Raw genomic sequence first — 25913 nt, forward strand, 5'->3', positions numbered from 1 at the left:
ATTTTGAAATCGTAACGCCTGTGCTTAAGTGATTTATTCCAAACTCTGCCCCTTCCTATTCCTCTTGTATGTCATTTCTAAGATGTAAATAACGCACGTGAGAATATTAAGCTTTATTATGCATATTAAATTGCAGAGGAAGAGGTGCTACGAAGTTCCCATGGTTGAAAGAATAACAGAAATGAGAATATTAAGGTGTAGTATGCATATTAAATCGCAAAGTAAAAGATGCAACGAAATTCCTGTGGTAGCAAGAATACCTCATGCCTCTTCTCTGGCAAAAAAAAAAAAAAAAAAAAAAAAAAAAAAAAAAAGGCCAGAGTAGAAGGGATGCTCCTAATGTTTGTTATTTTCTTATGTCTTGGTTCTTGAAGTATGGCGTCCCTCACAAAACACCTTATTATTTACAATTAGTTCGGGGGAGAGTCCGATGGTAATTTAAAGTGGATATGTAGCCTTTTGAGACGCCCTGTTATTTAAATGTAATGATATGGAGGTTAAAGGTAAGTTGGACAAAGGTAAGAGGTTACGGTATTAAGCTGGGATTAGAATTCTGTCCTCTCGGTTAGCATTTTGTCCTCTCGGTTAGCGTTTTTTCCTCTTGGTTCGTTTTGTCCTCTTGGTTAGCATTGTGTCGTCTTGGTTAGCATTTTGTCGTCTTGGTTAGCATTTTGTCGTCTTGGTTAGCATTTTGTCCACTTGGCTAGCATTTTGTCCACTTGGTTAGCATTTTGTCGTCTTGGTTAGCATTTTGTCGTCTTGGTTAGCATTTTGTCGTCTTGGTTAATATTTTGTCCTCTCGGTTAGCATTTTGTCCTCTCGGTTAGCTCCTCAAAGCAACATATGGAGTGAAAATATCATAGATTGCCTCATTGTTAGAACTTAAGAATTGAATGGTAATTAATACATACAATTTCCTTTAAGTATGTAGTCTGTGAAATTTTGAATATGTTCTGAGTTTATCAAAAAAATCATAAATTATATCACGAATTCAGAAAACAGATAAATGGTGAAAGGTTTATATGTAAGTAAAAAATAAATGGAATTGGTGGTCGGCTTCATGAAAATTCGGTACGGCATTTTTTTTTTTTTTTTTTTTTTTTTTTTTTTTAATAGACGGAGCAGACTGTGTATCGGCTAGGACGTGGTGTTTATGTGGTGGTGTGGTGGTCTGCTCGCCAGGACCCGCCACAAATACACCCTGTCCTAGAAATCCCCTTCCACTCTGATTCCCCCGCCCACACTGCCAAAAGTACGCCAAATCAATGAAGCCGCCCCTCATATTTCCGTCATCTTATGTCCGTTTTCTGTGACAGTTTCGTAGTGAAGTTAATGTTCAGTCTCATATTAAGTTTGCCAGCAAAATGTAAGAATGTAATTATGGTACACATCACCGTTTTCTGTCACGCTGTAAGTCCCCGGTGAATATATGTTAAATTCAGGAAGGCCCCTTGTTACTGAAAAGGTTAGTAACGGCTACCCCTGACCCGTAAAGCTCGAAAAATTCCTCTAAAATTAATTGCTGTTTAATACGTGTTTGGGGAGAAGGAGTAAAGGCGCCAGCGGGACAGTACACGGCGGCTGGATTCCTTGTTTTAATGGTGTGACTTGAATATCTGGTGTCCTGTGAGTGTCGGGAGGTTGGCAACAGTGGCGGCAATACTTGGCACTCCACCCTAACTCACCCCTCCCCAACCAATACAACAACAAGTACATTTATTTTTTTATCACAAGACCAAGAGAGAGAGAGGGAGGGGGGAAGAAAAATGAAAAACTAACGCCTACGTCGGGGATGTCATTTTTATCCACACAGTGCAATGACGTCTTTCTTATTTTAGTCTTGTTACCACCAGGTTGTTCTAATTGGCCGACGAGAAACTTCCTGAAATTGAGGACTAATGTAACATTTAATGACATCATTCATTTTCTCTAAACAAAAGGAAAATACAACAATAAGAATTGCATTTATTCTCTTGGGTCAGGTAGAGGAAAGTCCTCCGTGAGAGAAATAAATGCAAGTAACATGTCAGAAGAGAGTCGCAGTGTACATTCTGCGGCTGAGGTCAAGATGGGCCAGTGTCCAAAATCCTCATTTTCCTAAAGAAGCAGAAGGAGCTGTAAAACACTTTTTGAAATTAGCTTTTAATTCTGTTTTTATAACAGAAATACAGCTGATACCCCCTCCAGTGTGGCAGAGAGTGACTCTTTTACTACTGAAAAAACGTCACAGGGGGTGGTGTCCATTGGCCAAACTAAAAATATGCATTTTTCGGAAATTGGTCTTTCTTGCACTCAAAAGTAACCCACGTATTGCGTTTAGTCCTGCTTCTTGGCCTTACCCTATATCTGTGATGGGTGACCATAGGTATTTGTTCTCGCGAACACCAGACAGTTTTATAGATCATTTCACTCCGGTGGCATGTTTTCTGTTTTATTCTTGCTATCTCCATAAGATTTCATTAAACTTTCTAGAGACCATTCGTGGGGACGGGGATAGGGTTTGCATTAATCTCAGCACAGTCTGATGTCTGTCCGTAGGCTGAATAAAATCGTCTGAAGGTAGTAAGAATAAAATTGTCATCAGACTCAAGGGGCGAAGCTGATATAAACCCAACGCATCACAAAAGTCTTTTGCCTATTGCCTGACGTCGCATTTCGTGTAAGAGTAGGGCCGAGTAAATGCAGCCATGTATATCTCCTTACTCAGTAACGACCACTCACTGACACAGTACCCTTCCTTATTAACTTCCTCACCCTGCTGTCGTTCCGCGTGACTCAGAATAGTAACAGCTTGCAATACCTATGGACCTTGTAACTCTACGGTATCAGCCCGCCATATTTCACATGTATCTTGCTAGTACTGTATAGTACTGTGTAGGGTTTTAAGGCGTAATGGGTTCGTTCGTCTCCCGTCACACTGATTCTCTAGATTCGGCAAATTATTATTATTATTATTATTATTATTATTATTATTATTATTATAGGGTGAGGTTGGGTATGGCGACAGTGGGAGTAGTATATTTTATTTACTTTTTTATGTGAGTTAAAGTCTGGAAGATGACAGGATTGGGTTCTTGGCAGGTGGAGAAAGGAAAGCAGTCGAATAATGATGATCTTCGAATTATTTCACTCATTTCGAGAAGTTTCCTTTCAAAGGGGAGGTGGTCAGGTGGTAGAGTGTAGGACTGCCGTTCGAAAGACTATTAGCTCGATCCCAGGCGGGGACAGGGAATAGAGGGAGATCTGCATATCGTTGAAGTACTCTGATTTCTGGCGGTGTGAAGAATAAAGAAAGTAAGTGCGTCATGCTGCTGTAACGATAATGGAGATTGTTGGAGATTATGTCCTCACCACGGAAATCGCACTGATGTAGAATGATGGAGATTGTTGGAGCTTGTTCCCATCCTTCTCATTACGGAAGGTCTCAGTTGTGTAGAATGGTGGAGAGTGTTGGAGATTGTACAGTATGTATCCTCCTCACTATGGAAGATCTCCCTGATGCAGAATGGAGTAGTTTGGTGGCAATAAGTATTTATACTGTACATCTTGAATTTGGCCCTCTATTGTATTTTGTTTTTCTCTTGGAGGGAACTGTTATTGTGGGCTCATGGCCTTTGGTTCCTTCTTCCTCGTATAAAAAAAATTTATATATATAATATATATATATATATATATATATATATATATATATATATATATATATATATATACATACATATATATATATATATATATATATATATATACATACATATATATATATATATATATATATATATATATATATATATATATATATATATATATATATATATATATATATATATATATATATATATATATATATATATATATATATATATATATATATATATATATATATATATATATATATATGTGGTCCCGCAGGGTTCAACTATTCACAAGCTGATACTGAGTAGAAGCACAGGATAAACTCATAACAATCAAAGCAAATATAAAGGACAGGAAGGTGGTGAAGGCAGTAATATTAACTGAATGAAATATACACGAGAAAAAAGTATTTAAAAAAATCGACATCACAAATGGAGGTAAGGCTTGAATGAAGAATAGATCATGAAAGGACAGTCAAAAAACAAAAAAAACAAAAACTGTAAACTTCCTTCGCTATGGTGATACCTTTTTTTATTTTCATCTGCGGACGGTGGGCTTTAGTGCTGTTTAGGGGACACCTCTTGTGAAGTGTGAAGGAAGGCTGTATGTAACCTCTTCATTCCAAAAGTAAATCTTTCCTAAAGTTGAGTAAAATCTTCTGGAGGTAATATATATATATATATATATATATATATATATATATATATATATATATATATATATATATATATATATATATATATATATATATATGATGATGTAGCATTCACCTACCCCTTCACCGCTAAGATATTCTGTGGAAACGGCTCAGTCGTTGGGTGTCGACAAGAATATGATGATTTCAGAGATCATTGTAGTAAAATTCATTACTTTCTTTGGCATCTTTATTAATATTTGCCATCAGCTGAGAGTGAGTCATAGGAGCTGAGAATGGTAGTGGAAGTAGAGGAGTGAGAGAGACGTAGTAGAAGGGTAGTTAAGAAGACAGTTAAATGGCAGTAAAATAAGGGCAGTAAAGGAGACAGTAAAATAAGGCAGAAACGTAAGGGTAGTAAAGGAGATACTAAAGTAGGGTAGTAAAGTAAAATAACACTAGTAAAGGAGACGATGAAATAAAGATAGTAAAAGGGACAGTAACAAAAGTAGTAAAGGAGACATTTCGAGTGACAGAGACATGACCTTTAATTTATAGCCTCCACCGGCCTTCACATGACGGAATTCGTACATGTTTTTTCCCCCTTATATTTTTGTAGTCGTTCTTTTCCTTGTATTAGTGGAGGAGATGGTGGTCAGGTGGCTACAGAAGTGGTTGGCTGCTGGAAAGACACGAATTCGATCCCACAGTGTTAGGGAACAGTATGATTTGAATTTCCACAAGACTCTCCAGCATGCCACTAAAACACTTCCGCTAGCCTTGAGTGAAACAGCCTTAGCATGCTTTCAATACGGACGGTGGGTTTTAGCGCCGAACTGATGACCTATAAAGGTGTGCTACGTGTAAGAAAACTGCTTGGTCTCAGGGAACAAACTAACAGATGTAGAGTATGACACACAAAAAATGCAGTTTCTACTTTTTATTTCTCGGCATTATTCTATCATTATTTTGTCATGATATACGGTATTATTTATTTGGCATATTTCACTTGATATTTCTTTGGTCAGATTTAGGTGTAACTAAGTGACGCTGTGACCAATAAAATGATGCCATATCTCTGCAAGAATTTGACCTCAGTTTTTCTGCAAGGTTGTGGTGCGGCCAGCTGGTGCATTGGTGTTACTGAGCGCTGGCTAACAAGGTAAAAATTTAAGTTAGTGTGTTCGTTACTGAGCACTTGGTGAGGCCTGAAATAAACACGTACAATTGGCCACCTGTTTTAATACTGGTCCACGTCACGCCCCAGGAATCTTAGTGGTCACACCTCGACGGTCGTGGCGGACACAGGCAAGTTTGGCGTCTTAAGTCACTGATTTATTTTTAGTTTTTCTATCTCGGCAGAAAGGTTCAGTGTGTAGTTAGTGAAGTGGACTGTACATGACCTACCGGTTTAAGCTGCTAAATATTTGTTGCCATTGGGTGTCAGTCGCTGCGTTGAACAACTTTGGTTTTCATCAGTTTTATATGGTATAATCTGTGATAATTCTCATTGTAGTAATTAAGGTAAAACATCGTATATTTTAGTTAGTAGTTTATTCTGTCGCCTTGAAATATACTACGTGTAAATGATGTGTATGTCCAGGACCAGTGCATACCGGTAATTATCGTTTCACTAATACAGGCAGCTATTATGAGTGTCAGTCAGAGTGTTGGTGAGGGCTGTCATATAGTGTTTATAGTGGCAGAGGTCAGCAGCTAGACGTGGAGCCAGTCATCTCAAGTGCATGTCACCTCAGTCTTATGTGGTCACCTTCACCTACTTAATCGCTCACTCACCTTTCCTCCCACCAACCTCCCTTCTCGCCAACTTCCACATTAATTATTATCACTTTTAGTATTCAATTGGTACTGGCACTACAGTACTGGCACTGCAAAGAACCGTTTTAGTAGTAATTACGACCCAGAATTGCCTTACACTGTACCTGTATCCATAACAATGCATTGTTTTAGGTCCTTAACTTTACTTTTTCTTTTATCTTACTTCTGTTTTGTGTCAGCCTCTGGGAATGTATGTCTCCGAGGATCGTTCAGAATTTGACGCTAGAGGTAAATTATGAATCTGACCCTAGAAGAACATTACTTCTGAAATGCTCTTTTTTTTTTCTTTTCTTCTTTTTCTTTTTCTAGGAGCGTGCATAGCGAAGCCTGACACCCACACATCAGCATAGTTAACACCTGTACATCCTACTTCCTCTAAATGAAACTTTAATCAGCTGCACAGTTTTGCCAAAACCTGGAGAATGAAGATGTTTTTGCTTGTTCCAGAATCAAGTGTGCAGTAAAAAAGCGTTCGTGTGTAGTGAAACTTGGAAATGCCGCTGTACTTCATTTTTTGCAGGTCAAAGTAAGCTGGGATACAGTACAAGGCTTGGAGGTGGTTTTTACGACCATGGCATAAAGGGGTGGAGAGAAAAAGGCAGGTTAATAAATAGAGGGAGTGAAATATTCCGTTCCCAGTGCTGTATAGAGGCCTGTGTTTGTTGGAATGTTGGCATCCTGTATGTGTTCTGATGTTCACTTCGGAGTTGTAGTAGCGAACATGCTAAGACTTCGATATTTTCTCTTCCTATTTATTTATTTATTGAAGTATTTATTTATATAAGTAACTGAAAAGTGTCGGTGATTGCGGTGAGTTCTGTAGCATGAAAAACGTTAGAGGTTTGGTAAAAAAAAAAAAAAAGTTTACGGATCATCTCCAGTGGACCAAAGCTGAAAGGGGCTCTAGGAAGGGTGTAATCTTGCCCTACCGTGTGTGTGTGTGTGTGTGTGTGTGTGTGTGTGTGTGTGTGTGTGTGTGTGTGTGTGTGTGTCGGGGTGTTTGTGTGTTTTAGAAGCTGGCCTCGGAAGGTAATGGCGGGTTGGCATTTAAACCTTGGATGCTTTGTTTGTACCAGTCAGTGAATACAGTAGGAGAGGAGAAATAGGAGTTAACCCTCTGATGTGTTGGGTTCTTTGCAGCTAAATAATACAGTCTGGCGTTACAAGGAACAGTATTCAGGGACCTAATTTCTCTGCCACGACACCAATCAAATGGGGTGAGTTGCAACGAGCTAAATAACATCGTCTGTCGTTAATCAGAAAACTGAATGCAAAACTTGTAATTCGGCCAAAGGTGTAAGGAAAGAGCGAGTGGCTAGGGGTCTCAGAGGGGTTCTAATTTTGTCGTCCCTTATGTGTTTATGTCGCGGTGATGGTTTGTGTGTTCTAGATGCTGGCACCCGGGGTGTAATGACGTCATTATATACAGTGTATAGTTGAAAGTTTTCATTTTGAGATTCAAGAAATAAAATTAACGAAGAAAAGAGGCGGAGCTGAGAGACGGGAACCGAGACATTTTGGGAAGGAGAAAGGGAGGATAGGATACAAAAGATGAGAGAGTGGCGTATGTTTGTATATATATATATATATATATATATATATATATATATATATACACACACAGTATGTGTGTGTGTGTGTGTGCGTGTGCGTGTGCGTGCGTGTGTGTGTGTGTGTGTGTGTGTGTGTGTGTGTGTATGTGTGTTTGTGTGTGTTCTAGAAGCTGTGGCTGGGTGTGTAGCGTAATGGCGTCAGGTGCTATTTGTTGTGTTCTGCATCAGGCCCCCAGTGACGCACCCCAGCATCACTGCCAACACGAGTGGGAGGCCAGAGGTGGAGAGAATTTTGGAGAGAAGGAGGGCAGAGGTATGGGGAAACTTGGGAGAGAAGGAGAAGAGGGATAGATGATTGTGGGAGAGGAGAGAAGTGGAAGGAAATAAAGAGAACTGCATAGGGAAGATGGACAAGATTTTGGGAGAAGGGAGGGAGATGCAGAGACAGAATAACGGAGGATATAAGGACAGGAAAGAAACACGTATATTGGAAGAACGCAAAGATGGAGAGAGAAAGGGTTTGCTAGGAAGGGAGAATAAGGAAAGGGGGATGTGGAGGAAGGAGAAGATAGCGGAAGTAGGGAGGAGGGAGAATAGGGAGATAAAGCGTTAGAGGAAAATGATAAGGACAGGTGGAGAGGTTTTCGAAGGGATAGTGAAGTGTGGAGATGACGAGGAGAGCGAAAGGAAGATGGAGAGAATGCTGGAGGGAGAGAGAGCTCGGAGATGAAACGATAGGGAGAAGAGTAAAAGTTGATGGCGAAGATAGAAAGAAAAGTGGAGAAAATTTTGTAGGAGGAGGAGAGGGGATGGAGAGAGAGCGATAGGAAAAATGCCGAAGGAGAGAGAGAGAGAGAGAACCGGATATGATAAAACATAAGATGGGGCAGTGGGAGGGGAAGAAAAGAGAGAGAGAGATATCAGATAGTTACGGGGAAGCACTATGAGGCAGGGTTGCTTTAATATGCACACCACAATGTCTTTATTACGTGGATATTCTTTATTGACTAGTAGTACATCTTTATTCAACATTAGGATACGCCACAGTAGAGAGTTTAGTGATGAAACTAGTAAGAGAGAGAGAGAGAGAGAGAGAGAGAGAGAGAGGTAATGAAGGAGGTAGAGGACAGGGTAATAGATTAATTTGAGAGATAAAGAGAGCAGGTGACTTAGTGGGGAGGAAGGCGAGAGGGAGGGAGAGGAAGGGCGAAGAATAGGGGAGTGGGGAGGTAGGGGGAGCGGTGATGAGGGGAGAAGGTTTTAAATGGGGAGGTTGGAGAGTACGTAAGAATGACTTGTGAGGAATGAAGGGGGAGTAAATATGAGAGAGAGAGAGAGAGATAGAGAGAGAGAGAGAGAGAGAGTCGATCAGTTATAAGGACGAAAAAGTTCCAGACGCATTGATGAGACAGAGGAATTTACGACGGATAAACATGTGGAGGCAAAGTGTCAGGAAGGAGGGAGGGTGGGTAGGGAAGGAGGGGATCAGGGTGGACAGGATTTAAGGGAGAAAAACAGAATAAGATTGCAGAAGGGAAAGGAAAGCGAAGAAGGAATAAAGGAAGACAGTGAAGAAGAGAGATTGGCAGCGCTGTGGGAAGGAGAATGAGAGGACAGTGAGAACATCAGAAAATACAACAGAAACGAGAGGTGAATGTAGGTTAAGAGGAGAGAACGAGATGAGAGAAAGAAATGGAAGGAGAATGGGGAAGAGAAGAGCAGAAAAGGAAAGTGAAATGAGGGAATGGCAAAGGAGAGGAGAAATGGGAAGAATAATGTACAAAAATGAGAAAGAATAGGTATAGCGAGACACTTGGAATATTACGAATCTAAACAGCGAATTGAAGGAGGGGAAAGGAAAAGTGGCTCAATATAAAGTACAGAAAGAGAGGAAGATTGCATGGAAATAAGAAAGAAGAGAGATAGAATATAAGAAGACAGAAAATAGAGGAAGGGACAAGCCACAAAGAGGAAAGGAGGGAGGGAGGGGAAGGGGGAAGACACGCCAAAAAGAGGCGTGGGGATGGGGGAGAGTTAAGACATTGGATCATATATATAACCTAATAGTCAGAGTAATAATGTTAGTCAGTAGCAGGCTGTGGTGTGGGCAGGATGGTAGCTCAAGAGGCGTGGGACAGTGTGAGTGCTAAATATAGTGGTGATCGGTATATACCAGGAATTTTATGTGTTAATTAAACAAAGGATGTACTTGATAATTAATGATGATGGTTATGGTGGTAATTGTTGTGGTAACGGTGGCGGTAGTGGTGATGATTTTAATTAGTGTGATTGATAGTGGTGGCTGCACTGACGATAATACAGTGAAGTTTTCCCCGCAAAAAACTCTACCAAATGAGCATTTTAAAGTATTTTGTAGTAGTTCACAGCTCCACTGTTGTAAAATTTTACTTATTCATATATTACGACCTGTTGGTATTCAGATATTAAGGGAAAAACACTAATAAAAGAAACTAGACCCAGAACACTTACGGAAGTTTTATTTTGAAAAGTAAAAGTTCACTTATTTGCTGATGTTCAAGTGATGTAGGGGAAAAAAAAAAAGGGAGGGGGAGGGACAACCCAGACCACATGGGAAGATTGTGTGTGTGTGTGTGTGTGTGTGTGTGTGTGTGTGTGTGTGTGTGTGTGTGTATGTAATTTTCTCCTACTCTTATATTGCAACTTGTCTCAGATGACGTTAAAAAAAGGAACAGACCTCCATATTTTTTCAGACTTATTCCAGATGTGCAAATATGACACCCAGTGAAACGGTAATCTTAAGCGTGGATGATCTAAGCCCTGGTAGCACATATGGTCCTTGCTTGGAGGGCTGCCAACCAACGCATGCTTAAGTTATTGATGTTATGGCAGGACCGGCAGGGAAAATAAATGATCAGTGTTGTGCCGTGGAAAAATAAACAAGAAACACAAGAGTGAAGAAGAATGAAGAGAGTAGATGTGTTGCGGTGGACACCCTTAAATCTCATAACAACGATGTATCTTTTTCGCTTTTTTGTCCAGACTTTTTTTTTTTTTTTTTTTTTTTTTAGAAAGACTTTTAAACAGAGTTGGGTAGATATGACCATCATTTAACCCTATAGCTCTCCTAAGCCAAATAAAATCGTCTGGCAGTAGTAGGAATATTTATTTATTTTTCGCTGGTTTAGGAATACGAGAAGGAAAAGGCAGACTGGGGAGAGAGAGAGAGAGAGAGAGGTGTTTTGGTGGTCATCCATAATAATAGTCACGCCCACTGATACTTATTTGCTTGGTCTGAAAATAACCCAACTCCTCAGCTGTATAAAGAGATGTTGTCAACTAAAATTAAACCGTGACTGATATTTCCAGGGAAGATTATTGATATTCCTTTCCCTTCCCTAGTACTATTGGAGATCTTACGGACTTTCTACCTCTTCAATCGGGCCACTTTTTTTTTTTTTAATTCTTGCTTCTACCAGATGATTTCATTCCACTTTAGAGAGATCTGTCGAATTAAGGTTAGATACAGCCTTCATTAATCCTTCCACGACGAGAGGCCTTTTCCCAACTCAGATAAACTCACTGAAAATAGCAAGAATAAACTATGAAATAAGTGATGAGTTAGATGGTGTTAACCCTTGTAAGGTAATCTTGATTTTGTTACTATATTAGGTAACGTGGGGTCTGACAGACCCCACGGAAAAAAAAAAAACTTCCGTTTGAGATATTCAAAATGCTTCAATACACAAATAATTCAACCCCTTATCTGTAAATAGGGCCAGAAAAAATAAAGTTTAATTGAAAAAATATATATTTTTTTAAAGTTTATACAAAAATGGTTAAATTTTAGGTATAAAAATTTTAAACTTAAATCTTGCGAAATTGAAAAGTAATATCATGATTCCTTGGGTGGCCTGCAGTAGACCGATGTTGGGACCTTCTGTATACAAAAGGAGAAAGATAGCAAATTGAAATAAAAAAAATCATAAGAGGGCTCAACTGAGGTTACATTATAGGTAATCTGGGGTCTAACATACCCCAATGGCTCTATAGAGCAAAATCAGAGCCAGGTACAGCTATGACCCCATCATCCCCATGAAGAGCATCACTAGGCAGGAAGGTAATGAGACGGACAGATCTGTAGACCTTATGCTCATATTTTTTAAAATCAAATTTCGGGAACTGGGGTCTCTGAGACCTCACATTACCTATCTAGGGTTAAGGACGTACGGTGTATAATTTTGCATTCCTGTCTCGTACTTAGGGTATTGACCGTACCTACCTTGTTTGTTTACCACTGCACGTACCGGACTTGTTTACTGTTCTGGACTAGGCTAAATTACGAAAAAGGATTAAGATTTGTTTTTTTATAACTGACTTAGCGAAATAACAGTGTTTGGCGAGGACTTGAGTCTCGGCTGCTTCTTACCATACTTGTTTATTGAGGTTTGAGCGAAGTAAAATACGGGAAGGAATGTGATGTTTACATGTGAAGCGAAAAGAGGCAGTGTGGGGTGAGGATGAATATGTTTTGTTTTTGTTCTTGTTTTTGTTTTCTTTCTCTGGCGGCTGCTCGCTGTTCATGTTCTTGGCTGTGCTGCATGACTCTTACTGAAATCATGGAGCAGGATGGCGTTTGGAGGAATATATGACACGTATTACAGCTTGTCTCAGTCTATATGATTTACGTGTAGTTATAAATTTGTTTAGCCTCTTTTTTTTGACTTCCTATTTCAGTACTTAGCTTCTTTGATAACTTTATACGACTCCAGCTTTCTTTACTCCCTGGCTCGGTGGTTAGGTTTCTTTATCCATTATGAAGCCTAGCTTTCGTGAGAGCTAAATACGACTTTCTTTTCTTGACAGTCTGCTACAAATCATACCAGTCTCTCAGGGTTTGAATATTTCTTTTTTTCTGGCCACAGTTAGGTAGTTTATTGTTATTATTATCATTATTACTATTATCATTTTTATAATAATAATAATAATAATAATAATAATTATTATTATTATTATTATTATACCAGTATTATCTTTTTACATATTTGAAATGCTACTGTTTTTCTCGTGGTTCTTGTTATTATTGTTATTTGTTGTTGCTGGTGATGGTGTTGATATCAGTGCTTCCTGTATGTAAAGGTTTTCATATTATCTTCATACTATTTGTACTGTTCCCATGTATATATTGGTTCAGCCCTTCCATCTTCTGAATACTTACGGTACTTTCTAATGTCTTTATAAGTAAAATAGTTACAGAATCCACACACGAGTTACAATAGACTCATTTTTTCCCTAGCCAGTCAGTTCATCGTATTGTTTTCTACCACATTTCTACTTCTACCACATTACTACTTCTACCACATTTCTACTTCTACCACATTTCTACTTCTACCATATTTCTACTTCTACCACATTTCTACTTCTACCACATTTCTACTTCTACCACATTTCTACTTCTACCGCATTTCTTCTTCTACCACATATCTACTTCTACCGCATGTCTACTTTTACCGCATGTCTACTTCTACCGCATTTCTACTTTTACAGCATTTTTTTTTCTACCTCATTTCTACTTATATCGTATGCTTACTTATCTCCTTTAGACCCTACCAGTATTTATTTTACCTTCAATGTATGTTACTTTAAGTTGTCTCCTGCTCAGTACCTTTGAATATACACTGAAGCAGCTGGTTCTTCTGTCTGGTGAATTTCAACTTATTTATCTAGCTATTTCTACCGATTTCATAATTGTACTTCACCCAGAGGTACCTACATTGTGTACTGAACTTATGTCTGACCTACCTCGGTTTGTTTTGTTTATTGAATTCAGACGTAAATTTAACTTGTATGTTTACTGAACTTCATAAACTCTGGTAGCTATCTTCCGTATTTACTGATTTTTTTTTTTTCCTAACATTCCTAGCTGTTTCCTGTGACTGCTGCATTCATTCGTATACTTTCATGGCCATTTTCTGTAACTGCTGCATTCATTCGTATACTTTCATGGCCATTTTCTGTGGCTTCTGCAATCATCCGTATACTTTCATGGCTAACCTCTGTGACTACTGCATTCATTCGTATACTTTCAAGGCTAACCTCTGTGACTGCTGCATTCATTCGTATACATTCGTGGCTTTTCTGAGACTGCTGCGTTCATTCGTATACTTTCATGGCTGTTTTCTGTAACTGCTGCATTCACTCGTATACTTTCAAAGCTTATCTCTGTGACTGCTGCATTCATTCGTGTACTTTCATGGCTTTTCTGTAACTGCTGCGTTCATTCGTATACTTAAGTCATGTAACGTAAATCAGGCCGTTGAATCATTGCTCATACGTGTTTATATTTTTACCATAGTTATTTCTTGTGTTTCTTAATGAATTTCTTGTATCTAGCCTTTCTGACTCCTGTATTAACCAACTTTAAACGCAATTTTTGTATCTATCTCTTGCATCCGATTAAATTATATGATATTTTTGTGGCTGTCTCATGCATTTACTTTGTCTATACTTAGTTTCCGTGTTCACCCTCGACGAAAATTATGCTCAGCTTTTGTGGTATCTCCTGCTTTACTTAATACTCAGTGCTTCTTCCTATTCCTATCTATTTAGTTTCTGGTCACCGCATCCTTTTTGCTTTATAATTTTCTCCTTCCCAAAATGTAATCCTTTATCTATAAAAAAATCAACGTGCCAATGTATTTTATCTTACTGTTTCTCTTTTTCACCTTCACCTACCAAAAATCTAATCCTTTTTCTGTTTAATTTCTCCTTTATCTATTTAATTTCTCGTGTATCTGTTTAATTTCTCCTTTATCTATTTAATTTTTCCTGTATATATTTTCTTCTTTATTTAATTTCTCCTTTATCTATTTAATTTCTCCTGTATTTAATTTCTCTCTTGTCAATTTAATTTCTCTTGTATTTAATTTCGTCTTTATTTAATTTCTCCTGTATTTAATTTCTTCTTTATTTATTTTCTCCTGTATTATATTCTTCTTTATTTTATTTCTCCTGTATTTAATTTCTTCTTTATTTAATTTCTCCTGTATTTAATTTCGTCTTTATTTAATTTCTCCTGTATTTAATTTCTTCTTTATTTAATTTCTCCTGTATTTAATTTCTTCTTTATTTAATTTCTCCTGTATTTAATTTCTTCTTTATCTATTTCATTTCTCCTTTATTTGTTTAATTTATCCCATATCTATTTAATTTATCCTTTATCAGTTTAATTTCTCCTTTATCAGTTTAATTTTTCCTGCGTTTTCCTTCTCTTTTTATCATATTCATTCCTATTTTATCTATGTAATTTCTCCTTTATCTTTAATTTCTAAGAATCGGTATAGTTTCTGTCACGGCCATCTTCTGCACCTTCCAAAATTCTAATCTTTTGTCCATAATATTTCTACGAACTGGCATAATTTATTCATTTATTTATTTTTTTGTCCATCTCCTACAGTTGTTAAAAATATAATCCTCTGTCTATTAAATTTATGCACATGGAAATAGATATCTTTACTGCCCTTCTTCTACATCTACCATACAGCTAATCCCTTATCTACCATACAGCTAATCCCTTATCTACCGTACAGCTAATCCCTTATCTGCCATACAGCTAATCCTTTATCTACCATACAGCTAATCCCTTATCTGCCATACAGCTAATCCGTTATCTACCATACAGCTAATCCCTTATCTACCATACAGCTAATCCTCTATCTACCATAAAGCTAATTCTTTACCATACAGCTAATCCTCTATCTACCATACAGCTAATCCATTATCTACCATACAGCTAATCCATCATCTTCCATACAACTAATCCCTTATCTACCATACAGTTAATCCTTTATCTACCATACAGCTAATCCATCATCTTCCATACAACTAATCCCTTATCTACCATACAGCCAATTCTTTCTGTCTAAAATTTGTACCTTTCAGCATACTTAATTTTTTTTTACTTATCTCTTACACCAAATAAAAATCGTAATCATTATCTATTAAATTTCTAAATATCGGTATAGATATTTATGCCCATCTCCTCCTGACATTTCTTATCTCTTAATTCCTACGTACCTGCATACTCATCTCTTCTATCCATCTCCTGCATCTGCTAAAAATCTAATCGTTGTCTCCTGTAACTACTGTACCAAAAATCTAATCATCCCATCTTTTTTTTTTTTTTTTTTTTTTTTTATGTGACCGACTCTGGGCATAGGCTTCACAGCTTGCTTTCAGGGCCCAGTAGTCCTCCTATGTACCGCACACCTCTACATGTCACCACTTCGGCGCTAACACCCACCGTCCATACTGAATACATGCTAGGGCTGTCTCATACAGGACTGGTGTATTGGTATTAGCGGGGGTATTTTTACGACATGTCGGCGGGTCTTCTTGTAGATCAGTAAAGTCTGATATTTATGAAATTCAAATCCTTAAACTGTTCCCTGCCCCAGCGGGATTTGAACCCGGGTCCGTTAGGACTGCAGACCAACTCTCTACCGATTGAGCCACCGCCTCCCCCAAAATCGCTATCACCTTAATCTACCAAAAGTCTAGTCGTATCCCATCACCTAAATATCTGATTGTTATCTCTAGTCTCATATCATCTAAAAATTTAATCGCCATCTCCTTAACCTACCAAAAATCTAACTTCATCTCCTGAACCTACCAAAAATCTAACTTCATGCCCTTAACCTACCAAAAATCTAACTTCATGCCCTTAACCTACCAAAAATCTAACTTCATCCCCTTAACCCACCAAAAATCTATCCCCTTAACCCACCAAAAATCAAACTTCATCCCCTTAACCTACCAAATATCTAACTTCATCCCCTTAACCCACCAAAAATCTATCCCCTTAACCCACCAAAAATCAAACTTCATCCCCTTAACCCACCAAATATCTAACTTCATCCCCTTAACCCACCAAAAATCTATCCCCTTAACCCACCAAAAATCAAACTTCATCCCCTTAACCTACCAAATATCTAACTTCATCCCCTTAACCTACCAAAAATCTAACTTCATCCCCTTAACCTACCAAATATCTAACTTCATCCCCTTAACCTACCAAATATCTAACTTCATCTCCTTAACCCACCAATAATCTAACTTCATCTCCTTAACCTACCAAAAATCTAACTTCATCTCCTTAACCTACCAAATATCTAACTTCATCCCCTTAACCTACCAAAAATCTAACTTCATCTCCTTTGCCTTTCATAGCTAAGCAGTCCGTCGTATGGCAGCAGTCGGTACGGGTCCCTGGGCGCCAGCAGTACCACCAGCAGCAGCAGGAAGGACAGCGGGACATCAGGGGTACCTACTGTGTCCTACCGAGCAGCAGTCACCAGGGATCTCTCAGCCGCACAGGAGAGGCTCGCTTCAGGATATGGATCGGATGCGGGGACCAGAGGAGGATATGGCTCAGCTACAGGTGCGGGGAGATGCATAGGTAGATGGATAGATAGGCTGATTAATAGGTAGGTGGAGAGTTAGATAGATTGATGGATGGATATTGATATAGACAGAGAGATAGAGTGTTGGATGGATTGAAGGATAGATAGGTGAAGGAAAAGGATGATATCACTTCAGTCTGACGAGATGTTTCCTTTCGTATTATCTGTTGCTGGTCAGTTACGAGAACCTGCCTCTGACAATCAGATCCGTCAACCAGTGAACGTAATTCTAGCTTTATTCCAGCTGCTGATACACGATATTAAAAGGTGTGTTGAGGAATGCGGTATGTATCACCTGTTCAGAAATTAACTCATAATATGAAGAAAATCGCTTAGGGTAGTAAGAATGAAAGACAAGAAACGTGAATAGGTGAGATAGGCAGAATCAAGCCCTTCAGCTCTACTATTTCATTTTATTATTATTATTATTATTATTATTTTTTTTTTTTGCTGACAGATTTTATTCAGTTTAGGAGAGCACCGCAGTGCTTAAAGAGCTGACGAGGTAACTAAGGCTAAATCTCACCTCAAGTAGGAAAAGTCTCTCCATAGTTGAAGAGAAACGTCAGGAATCAGTTAGATTATAACACAAAATACGTCATTGTAGTGAAGTAGTTACTGAGTGTGTAATGGGGCTGGGGATGAGCAAGACATTAGTTTATAGGGAGTTGTACAGGGTGTTTCAAGAAAATTGTGCCAAATTTCACCTGATTGTTAACGCTGCTTTTAGTCTGATAGTAAAAAGTACAATATCAGTATAGGTTACTTGTCAGCCATCACGAAGCTACAGTTCCTGATGACCTTATTGATGAATTTTAAAACTTTTTTTTTTTTTTTTAACCCATGTCATCAGTAATCATTGCTGCGTAGACCTTATGTTCATATAGCATTTATTAATTAAAAATTTTCCAAGAATAACCCGAAAATTTGCACACATTTTTGGGGGAGCCACCCTGTCCGTCCACTACAGGTGAGCAAGAGTGAGATTTGAATCAGATTTCCATTGAAGGGATTTGGGTTATAAACAGTTGAGAGTATCAGGCTTATAGAATAGGTGTTGGCCGACTGGTTTAGAAAAGATATGAGAGTTATTTGTTTTGTGTATATTATAAAGTGTATGTATGGGAGTATGATGCATAATGTTTTCTAAAGAGCGAATAATTAGGAGATGTATTGGTCGACTCATTCAAAGAAGATTTGAAAGATATTTGTTTTATGTATTGTATAAGGTGTATGTATGGAAGCATGATGTATAATTTTTTCTAAAGGGAGAATAAAGTGAGCTAGTACTACAGGATGATTCATTACTAGTCTCTAAGGCCGCAGAATAATGCCTGTATTTACGTCATTAATAATGAACAGACGGCCCCTTCAGCGCAAGGACGTATGTTTCGTGTTGAGGTTCCCCTCAGAGGATTTTGTATAGCGTAGGGAAGAGTCTGTAGTAGAGAAGGGGTTCAGTAAGGCTGCACCTAACTCCTTCAGCTCAGTAAGTCTCCTCTAAATGGAAGTAAACCGTCTGGAGATATTAAAATATAAAAAATACTTCACCTGATTGAAGCGGTTGAATGATGTTTGGTACTTCTATAACCTCATATTGGAAGTAATCTCCTTCAGCAGTTAACAGTCACCTAATTATGTGTTCCATACTAGTGATGGTTCGGTGTAATATATTCTCAGGGATGGCTAGCGTCACACTAGTAATGTTATCAAGTCTCTGAGTGTGCGAGGCTCGTGTTCAAATATTTTCCTCATAAGGTGGCCCGACGTGAAAATATCAATAATTAGAAATATATGAATACACACTCATGTACAAGTACACCATGACTTCGCCAGTGCAGTAGCAGAACTATTCCCAGTCAGCACCACGTTGTGACGTCAGCGGGAAAGGGGCATTCCATTTGGCGTGGATGTTTCTTTAAATTAAGTTGTTGAGAAGTTTCTAGGTAACTTACTTATCTGGCAGACTAAGGTGTGCAAGTATGGAGTTTCATGTAAATCCATGCGTTGGTGACATATACAGTATATTGGTATTATTCTATCGTCTCACTCAGAGCAGTGAATAAGCCTAACTTAATTCAGATAAGTAAAAGTGCGTTGCACAGGATATAGCATTTGTTCTCTTATTAATGTTTCAGCAGTGCATAATAAACTTAATTGATAGTTACCCCAAACACTTAAGGCCTGTATTGTAATATATTCTTATTTTCACAGGTTCTGACCGATATGGCTCCACCTCGCGATATGGTGACACCAGCAGCAAGAGTACCACAAACACCACCCCAGGAGTATCATCGCGATACGGCGACACTGGTACTAGTAATACCACCTCGGGACTGTCATCAAGATATGGAGATAGCAGCAAAAGTACCAATATTACCACCCCGGGATTGTCATCACGATACGGAGACAGTAACAAGACCACCAGTAGTACCACCTCGAATTTGTCATCCTATGCCTCCAAGTACGGTGACACCAGTTCCACAATGCGCTCAAGACCCACCCCCACCACCCCCACTACCCCTACCACCACTGCCAACAGCTACAATCCTTCCAACACCACCTCCAGCTACACCTCGCGATTGTCCTCTTTCGATCGACCGACGTCCGGATACACGTCGGATGCAAAGTCCGGTTACGGCTCCGATGCCAGCAGGTCTGGTTATGCATCTGGGTACGGCTCTGGGTCGGGCAGCAGATACAGCAGCTATACACGAAGTAATAGTTACCTGAGGGATACTGAGGCGGGCACCAATAGACCATCCTACTCTCGGGAGAACAGTTACCAGGGAAGTGATACTGGAAGTGGGTCAGGTTGGAGAAGCAGAGTTTATGGGGCTTCCAGTACCCCTACTGCCACTGTTTCCAGCAATAACTATAGCAGTATCACCACTCCCTCCAGTAGACTGAGTCAGGATACAACAGCAAAAGATGATCAGAGGAGCTTTTCGAGAATATCTGCTCCAACCACCACCACCACAGCTGCCACTACCGCAACACCTAGCACAATTGCCGTGACTAATGGCAGAAGCAACAAAGCCCCGGCAGATTTCAGCTCAGCAGCAGAATCATCGGATGAAGAGGAAAAGGACGTGGAAAGTAAGACAGGAACAACTCCAGTATCAAGTACAGCCCATGCCACAACTACCACAACCTCTTCCACCACCTCACGGCCACTACGCCACTTGGCCTCTGTGCCATCACTGCCAACCAAACCAGCAACAAGTGCGGCATCTGGTATGGTTTCTCCACCTTCCTTCAAGTACTCTTCTCGCTTCTCCAACTCCTCCACAGAGTTGTTAAAAGCAGAACGTGACAGAGAAGACGCAATATCACCTACTCGGACGCGAGCTTCACTGGGTGTGGACGAGACTTCCAGGGCCAAGTCCACATCACCAAAGCCACCTCCGTCACCAGTGCTGGCTGTGCCCAAGACTGGTATGAACAGCTCTGTGGCGGGACTCAGCAGTGCTACCACCACTGCCACAATCACTACCATCACCAGTGCTGGTGGTGTGGCCAACAAGGACTGCAGGAAGTCAGTTCTAAACATGGACATCAGTCCTGTTGACTCAGAGGCAATGCGACGTCAGCAGGAAGAAAAGAGAGAAGAACTTCGTCGATTGCGTCGGCTGCGTGGTGCTGAGGATGATGGCAGAGGCAGAAGGCCACCAGCATCCACCATCAGAACCAGGGTTGGAGTTGCTGCTGCAGCCACTGCCCAGCAAGTGGCTAAACCCAGTCTCCAGGAAGAGAAAGAGAAGGAGTCCAGCAACGAGGAGGATGAAGAGAGCAAGACTGAAGATAAACCTCCAGTTCCTCCTCCAGTAGAAAAAAGCTCCTCAAGGTCCAAGGTGGAGAGAAAACATTCCAAGGGTAAGGGTGATGCTATGCGACGTAGTGGATCTCTCCGAAGGTTCCGTCAGTCCTCCCATACTAGTAAGACATCCTCCTCGTCCTCGACTTCTTCTTCTGACAGCGATTCTGAGGTACCAGTAGTGACAGTGGTGCTGAGGCCCCGACGGCGTCAGGCCTCTCGAGATGATGTAGCGGCATCAGGTGGTGAGGGTGTCAGTCGCTCCTCCTCTCGTACCTCACCTCGTGTCGTGCACCGTGGTTCCTCAGAGGATGCCAGTGAGGCCCAGAGGTCGCGTGACGGCCAGAGATCCCGCACTGGATCGTCATCCACATTGGCTAAATCTCGGTCTGGAAACAACTCCCGTGGAAGCTTAGGTGAGGCAGAGAAATCAAGAAGCAGCTCACGCTCTAGCTTGCTTGGTGACAAAAAGTTGGTCCTTGGGCCTGACATTGACATTGGAGAAGGAGGCGCCAAGAAAGATGTAACCAGGACCACCAGTGGCCACTCCACAGCCAAGACACGTTCAGGTGAGGCTGTGGCACGGAGTGGCAGTGGACTTCATAGAATCCGTAGCAAGCAGTCCTCCAGTAGTGACACTTCCACCACTTCTGACTCTAGTGACAGTGAGGGTGAAGAGGGTCAGTTCTTCTCCTTGGCAAAATCCCGCTCCATCAAGAAATCGAGGTCTGGTCTGAGCCATGCAGCCGCCAGTCTGGCCCAGTTGGGAACAAGAACCAGTCCAGATGGTGCAGACCATGTGTCCAGAACCAACTCTGGTGCTGAGTTGCCTGGCACCACCGCCACCACCACAACCACCTCACAGCAACAACAGGATGATGATCTCGAGCCCTTTGAATGGCCAGCAGACAGTTCAGCTTCAAAGTCAGACCTTACCAAGCTTTACAAGAAATATGAACCCAGTGCGACTTCCAGCAGTAGCGTGAAGGAGAGTGGTGCCAATAAAAGCACCTCTCATGCAGACCTCGCCCAGGAGGCTCTCGTGGATCCTGATCTTGAACCCTTCGTGTGGCCAGAGGGCAGTCCAGAACTGCCCCGGCGAAAAGCCCCAGCTGTACAAGAAGACTCTGAACTAGGCACCTTTGAATGGCCGGCAGGAAGTCCAGAACCCACACCCAGAAAGCCAGTTACGGCTGAGGTAGAGGAGGCAGAACAGGGGGAGGCTAGTGAGGTATTTGTGTGGCCAGAGGGCAGCCCAGAATTGCCTAGAAGAACTGTCTTCAGAAATACTTATGAGAGCGAGACTGAAACTGAACTTAACTGGTCTGATGAAAACACAGCCTCACAGATGCCTTGTGTGGCAGAGGAGACAGAGGAAGATGCAGGCGATACGGAGTACAACTTCGAATGGCCAAGCAGCCCAGAGGTGCAGCGAAGGTGGGCGTCCATTAATGTGGAGAATAACTACACCTCTGATGCTTATGACACACAGGCGGAAACAGAAGCCGGGTTTGAATGGCCCAGCAGTCCTGAGTTGCCCAGGATGAAGAACCCGAAATATATCAGCTTCACGGAGGATATCGACTCTCTTCTCAATACTGAAATTAAGGACGATTTTGAGGAAATGGAGAGGCTTATGGGCTACTCTCCCCCTGTAGTTGAGGAGAAAAGTAAAACGCCAGAGCAAGACGAGAAGAAGGAGGAAGAAGAAGAAGGTGAGGAGGAGGAGGAAGAGACACAAGAGGAGGAGGGGGAGGCACAGAAGAAGGAATCGCTGAAGGACCGGGCAAGAAGGAATCTCTCTCTCTTCATAGGTGTGTATTATATTTGGCGCAGCATGCTGTTTTCTTTTAACCATTTCATTCAGTTTTCTCCACTCAGTATATCAGTTTAAAATATTCACTCACAACCTTCTTTCCCTTATTACATTAAACCAGGAACTCCGTTGTCTTTCGTCTCAAACATCTTCAGTCCAGTGACGTATTTTTGAGCTGTATTCTTGCTGTTTGCTGAAGACTTTATTCAGTTCAGATAGATAGGCAGTTCGAACTGGTTGGGTTAGATATAGCGCTGATGGCTATAACTCACAGGCGAAAACAAAGAGGTACCGTAATTCATATGATTGCCCTCTTAACATCTTTGGGGTAGAGTCATTCCATCAACTGTCCCGCAGAATTATAGCTTGAGCTCTAGTCTTGTGCATCAACATATATACCTCTAGTACTTAACCAGTTCTGTCAGTTCTTTCTGCGTCTTCATCATCCTTGTGGGGGAAAACAATCTTAATGAAGAACTGGAAGTCATGTATATTCAGTTGTTTTAAGTAATTCGTCAGCTGTTCGTAACTTGGTGTACGTGGTTGTCCCCAGGCAAGCTGACCAACATCGACGACATCCTGGGGTCAGTCCTGCAGCCCCTCACAGCCACCCCCACCACCACCAAGAAGATCCAGGCGCCTAAAACTGATGAAGGTAATTACTGATGGAGTCATTAAAAATATTTCCTTATACTGCATATTGGTGTTGTTGTACACACACACACACACACACACACACACATACACACACACACACACACACACACACACACACACACACACACACACACACACACACACACACACACACACACACACACACACACACACGCACACACCGTTCGCTGGTGCAGGGGTAACGTTCCCGCTTGCCAACTGGTGGACGGGAGTTCGCGCCTCGCTCAGGTTCCGAAAAGTTTCACTGACGAAGTGGGTGGTTACTGTCCCCCTTGAGCAAGGAGACGGGTGTGTGCGTGTGTGAAGGTCACAGCCTTGCCCTTAGATCGACTATATGAGCTTTCAGCTCCCTTCCGGGAGGGTAAAAGCTGACCATCACTACCATCAAGTGATCCTGACCGACCCGGTGAATTACACACACACACACACACACACACTGCGAGTGTGTGTGTGTGAGAACGCCGTGGTTTGAATGTGAATGTAGATAAAACTATGCTTTTTGAGAGAGAAGTTGACTTTCAACGTAATGTGCTGACGAAAGTAGAGAGGTTTGAACTGCCTGTTGAATTTATTAAGCACTTCAGTGCAGCAGTAGACAAGAAAGGCAAATGTGCAAGGAGATGAATCGTAGGATGGCGCTTGGAAGAAAGGTTAGTGAATATAGGAAAACCTTGATCCGAAACATAGGTGTGTGTATGGAGGCTGCAGGAGTTTAGCGTGGTGTGTTACTGCTCACTTTAGCGTATAGGTGTTAATGTGAAGAGTAAAGATCAGTGGAAATGAAACTTGAGGAATGTGAATGGAAATGAAACTGTTGAGGAATGTGTGCAGTACTTTACAATGGAAACATAAGAAACGGCGTGATTATCGAAAGATGTGGAGTAAGAAAGGATGTTGATAACAGGTTAGAAAGTTTGCTTAGAGTATAAGGTCATGTGGAGGGAATGTATGTAGAAAGGTTACAAGGGTATATGAGAATGAATTTAAAAGTCAGAGGACGCGTCGTTGACCATGAAGAAATGGATGGACATGACAAGTAATTGTGTAAGAGAACGAGAACTGGACGTTGATGAAACTAAGGAATAGCCAGCACTGAAATTTTGCTAATTGGGCGAAGCATGTGCGTGGAGAAGCACATGACAGAGGCTTGGCATTTCACTTTTTTTTTTTTTCTTCATAGTCTTTAAAGTGTAAAGTGGATCAAGAATTCTAGTGCATAAATGATTGTGTTTGACGCATTTCATTGGACTTGCTGTTGACACTTCCCCCACATTAAACCCGACGTATCATTATTAGTTATTTTGGCCTCCGTCAGACGGTTGAGCTGCAGTAAATCCACCATTAATATAAAATGATGGTTTTACAGCATTAAAAATGTTTATGTAAAAAGAAATCTCTATCCATAATATATATTTGCCGTCATATAATAGTTCTTGGGACAGCTGATAAATAATAGGTTGATAAACTTGTGTACTTTAGTTGGTGTCAGCCATTAATGATTGCAAATTAAGGTCGTAATAGACAATCTTAGGAAAATCGTTTTTTCTAAAGGAAGAAGTAGGCTATAGAAAATGTAGTCTGTGTAGGGTAACTTGTTTGGTTAATTCTTTGCCATGGGCGCGGCCTTTTTATATTTCCTGTTAAAATTAATCTTTTACATGTTAGATTACTATAGATAACTGGCATTCGTTTTTTACCTGCGATGTATGTAAAGACCTGTTTATATCACACATACCGTCACCTCGACGAAGGTGCCACCAAGAAAATGGGAGAAATGGAGTTCCCCCGAGCTAAGCCCTGAATTGGACTATATAGCCCTGCTAGGGTTACAGGAGGGAGCTACCCCTCCCGGCACGGCAGCCCGGGCGAGGCTCGAACTTGCAATCCCCCGATCACAAGTCCAGCGCGCTACCACTGTGCTACCGCGCCCCCGGTGCAAAAGTTACTGTCAACCTCTAAGCAAGTCTTACTTTTGACGTAAATTCAAATTCTTGACCGGTAGATTAGATTTTGATTATTTCAATTAAGTAAGGATAAATTAGCTTAGGTGAAGATAGGATAGGTTATGTTAGAGTAGACTAGCGTATCACAGAGTTATACATATAGAGTGCGCCACCCTGGTTTGAAAGTGACGCAACCGGAAGTGGCTCAGCGGCCATATTGGGATGCCCAGTCTCACGCTCAATTCAAAACAGGTAAGATGTTCTCGCTTCTCTGTGATCAGGAAATAAAATAGAATGGAAATATATTCAAGCACTGCATCAACTTCAAGAAGAGGATGGCCTTCATTTAGGTAATAAACTCAGGGATATCCATCTTTCATGGCACACTCAAAAGATGAAAGTTAAACGTGCTGCGCAAACACTGAGTTCTAGTGTAGCTGATGCATTAATCTTCTGTCGGGATTCATTACATCTCCCACAGTTTAAGGATTGTCAGGGTACAGTTAAATTTCTGCAAATGGCTGATAAACTTTTTGATGTACTGAACTCGAGAAACAAAT

The 25913-nt window shown here is 40.7% G+C and overlaps 1 protein-coding gene across 2 annotated transcripts in view; it reads left to right on the forward strand.

The window, feature by feature from the left end:
* The window catches only part of Fhos (Formin homology 2 domain containing), a 370832-nt gene that overhangs the window by 8131 nt on the left and 336788 nt on the right, over positions 1 to 25913 (forward strand). Inside the window, exons 1-4 of one of the 2 annotated variants that reach the window (XM_080274705.1) lie at positions 9760 to 9798; positions 16867 to 17077; positions 19314 to 22730; positions 23286 to 23387. In XM_080274705.1, coding sequence (XP_080130831.1) covers positions 9772 to 9798; positions 16867 to 17077; positions 19314 to 22730; positions 23286 to 23387 — 3757 coding nt within the window. In that variant the 5' untranslated portion in view covers positions 9760 to 9771. Of the gene's footprint in view, positions 1 to 9759; positions 9799 to 16866; positions 17078 to 19313; positions 22731 to 23285; positions 23388 to 25913 lie in introns of those variants that run through there. The other variant, XM_080274704.1, reaches the window with a different exon arrangement.

The sequence above is a fragment of the Coenobita brevimanus genome, chromosome 59 (genome assembly GCF_032717465.1).
Source record: "Coenobita brevimanus isolate Jiangsu-jjx chromosome 59, ASM3271746v2, whole genome shotgun sequence".
Taxonomy (NCBI): Eukaryota; Metazoa; Arthropoda; class Malacostraca; order Decapoda; family Coenobitidae; genus Coenobita; species Coenobita brevimanus.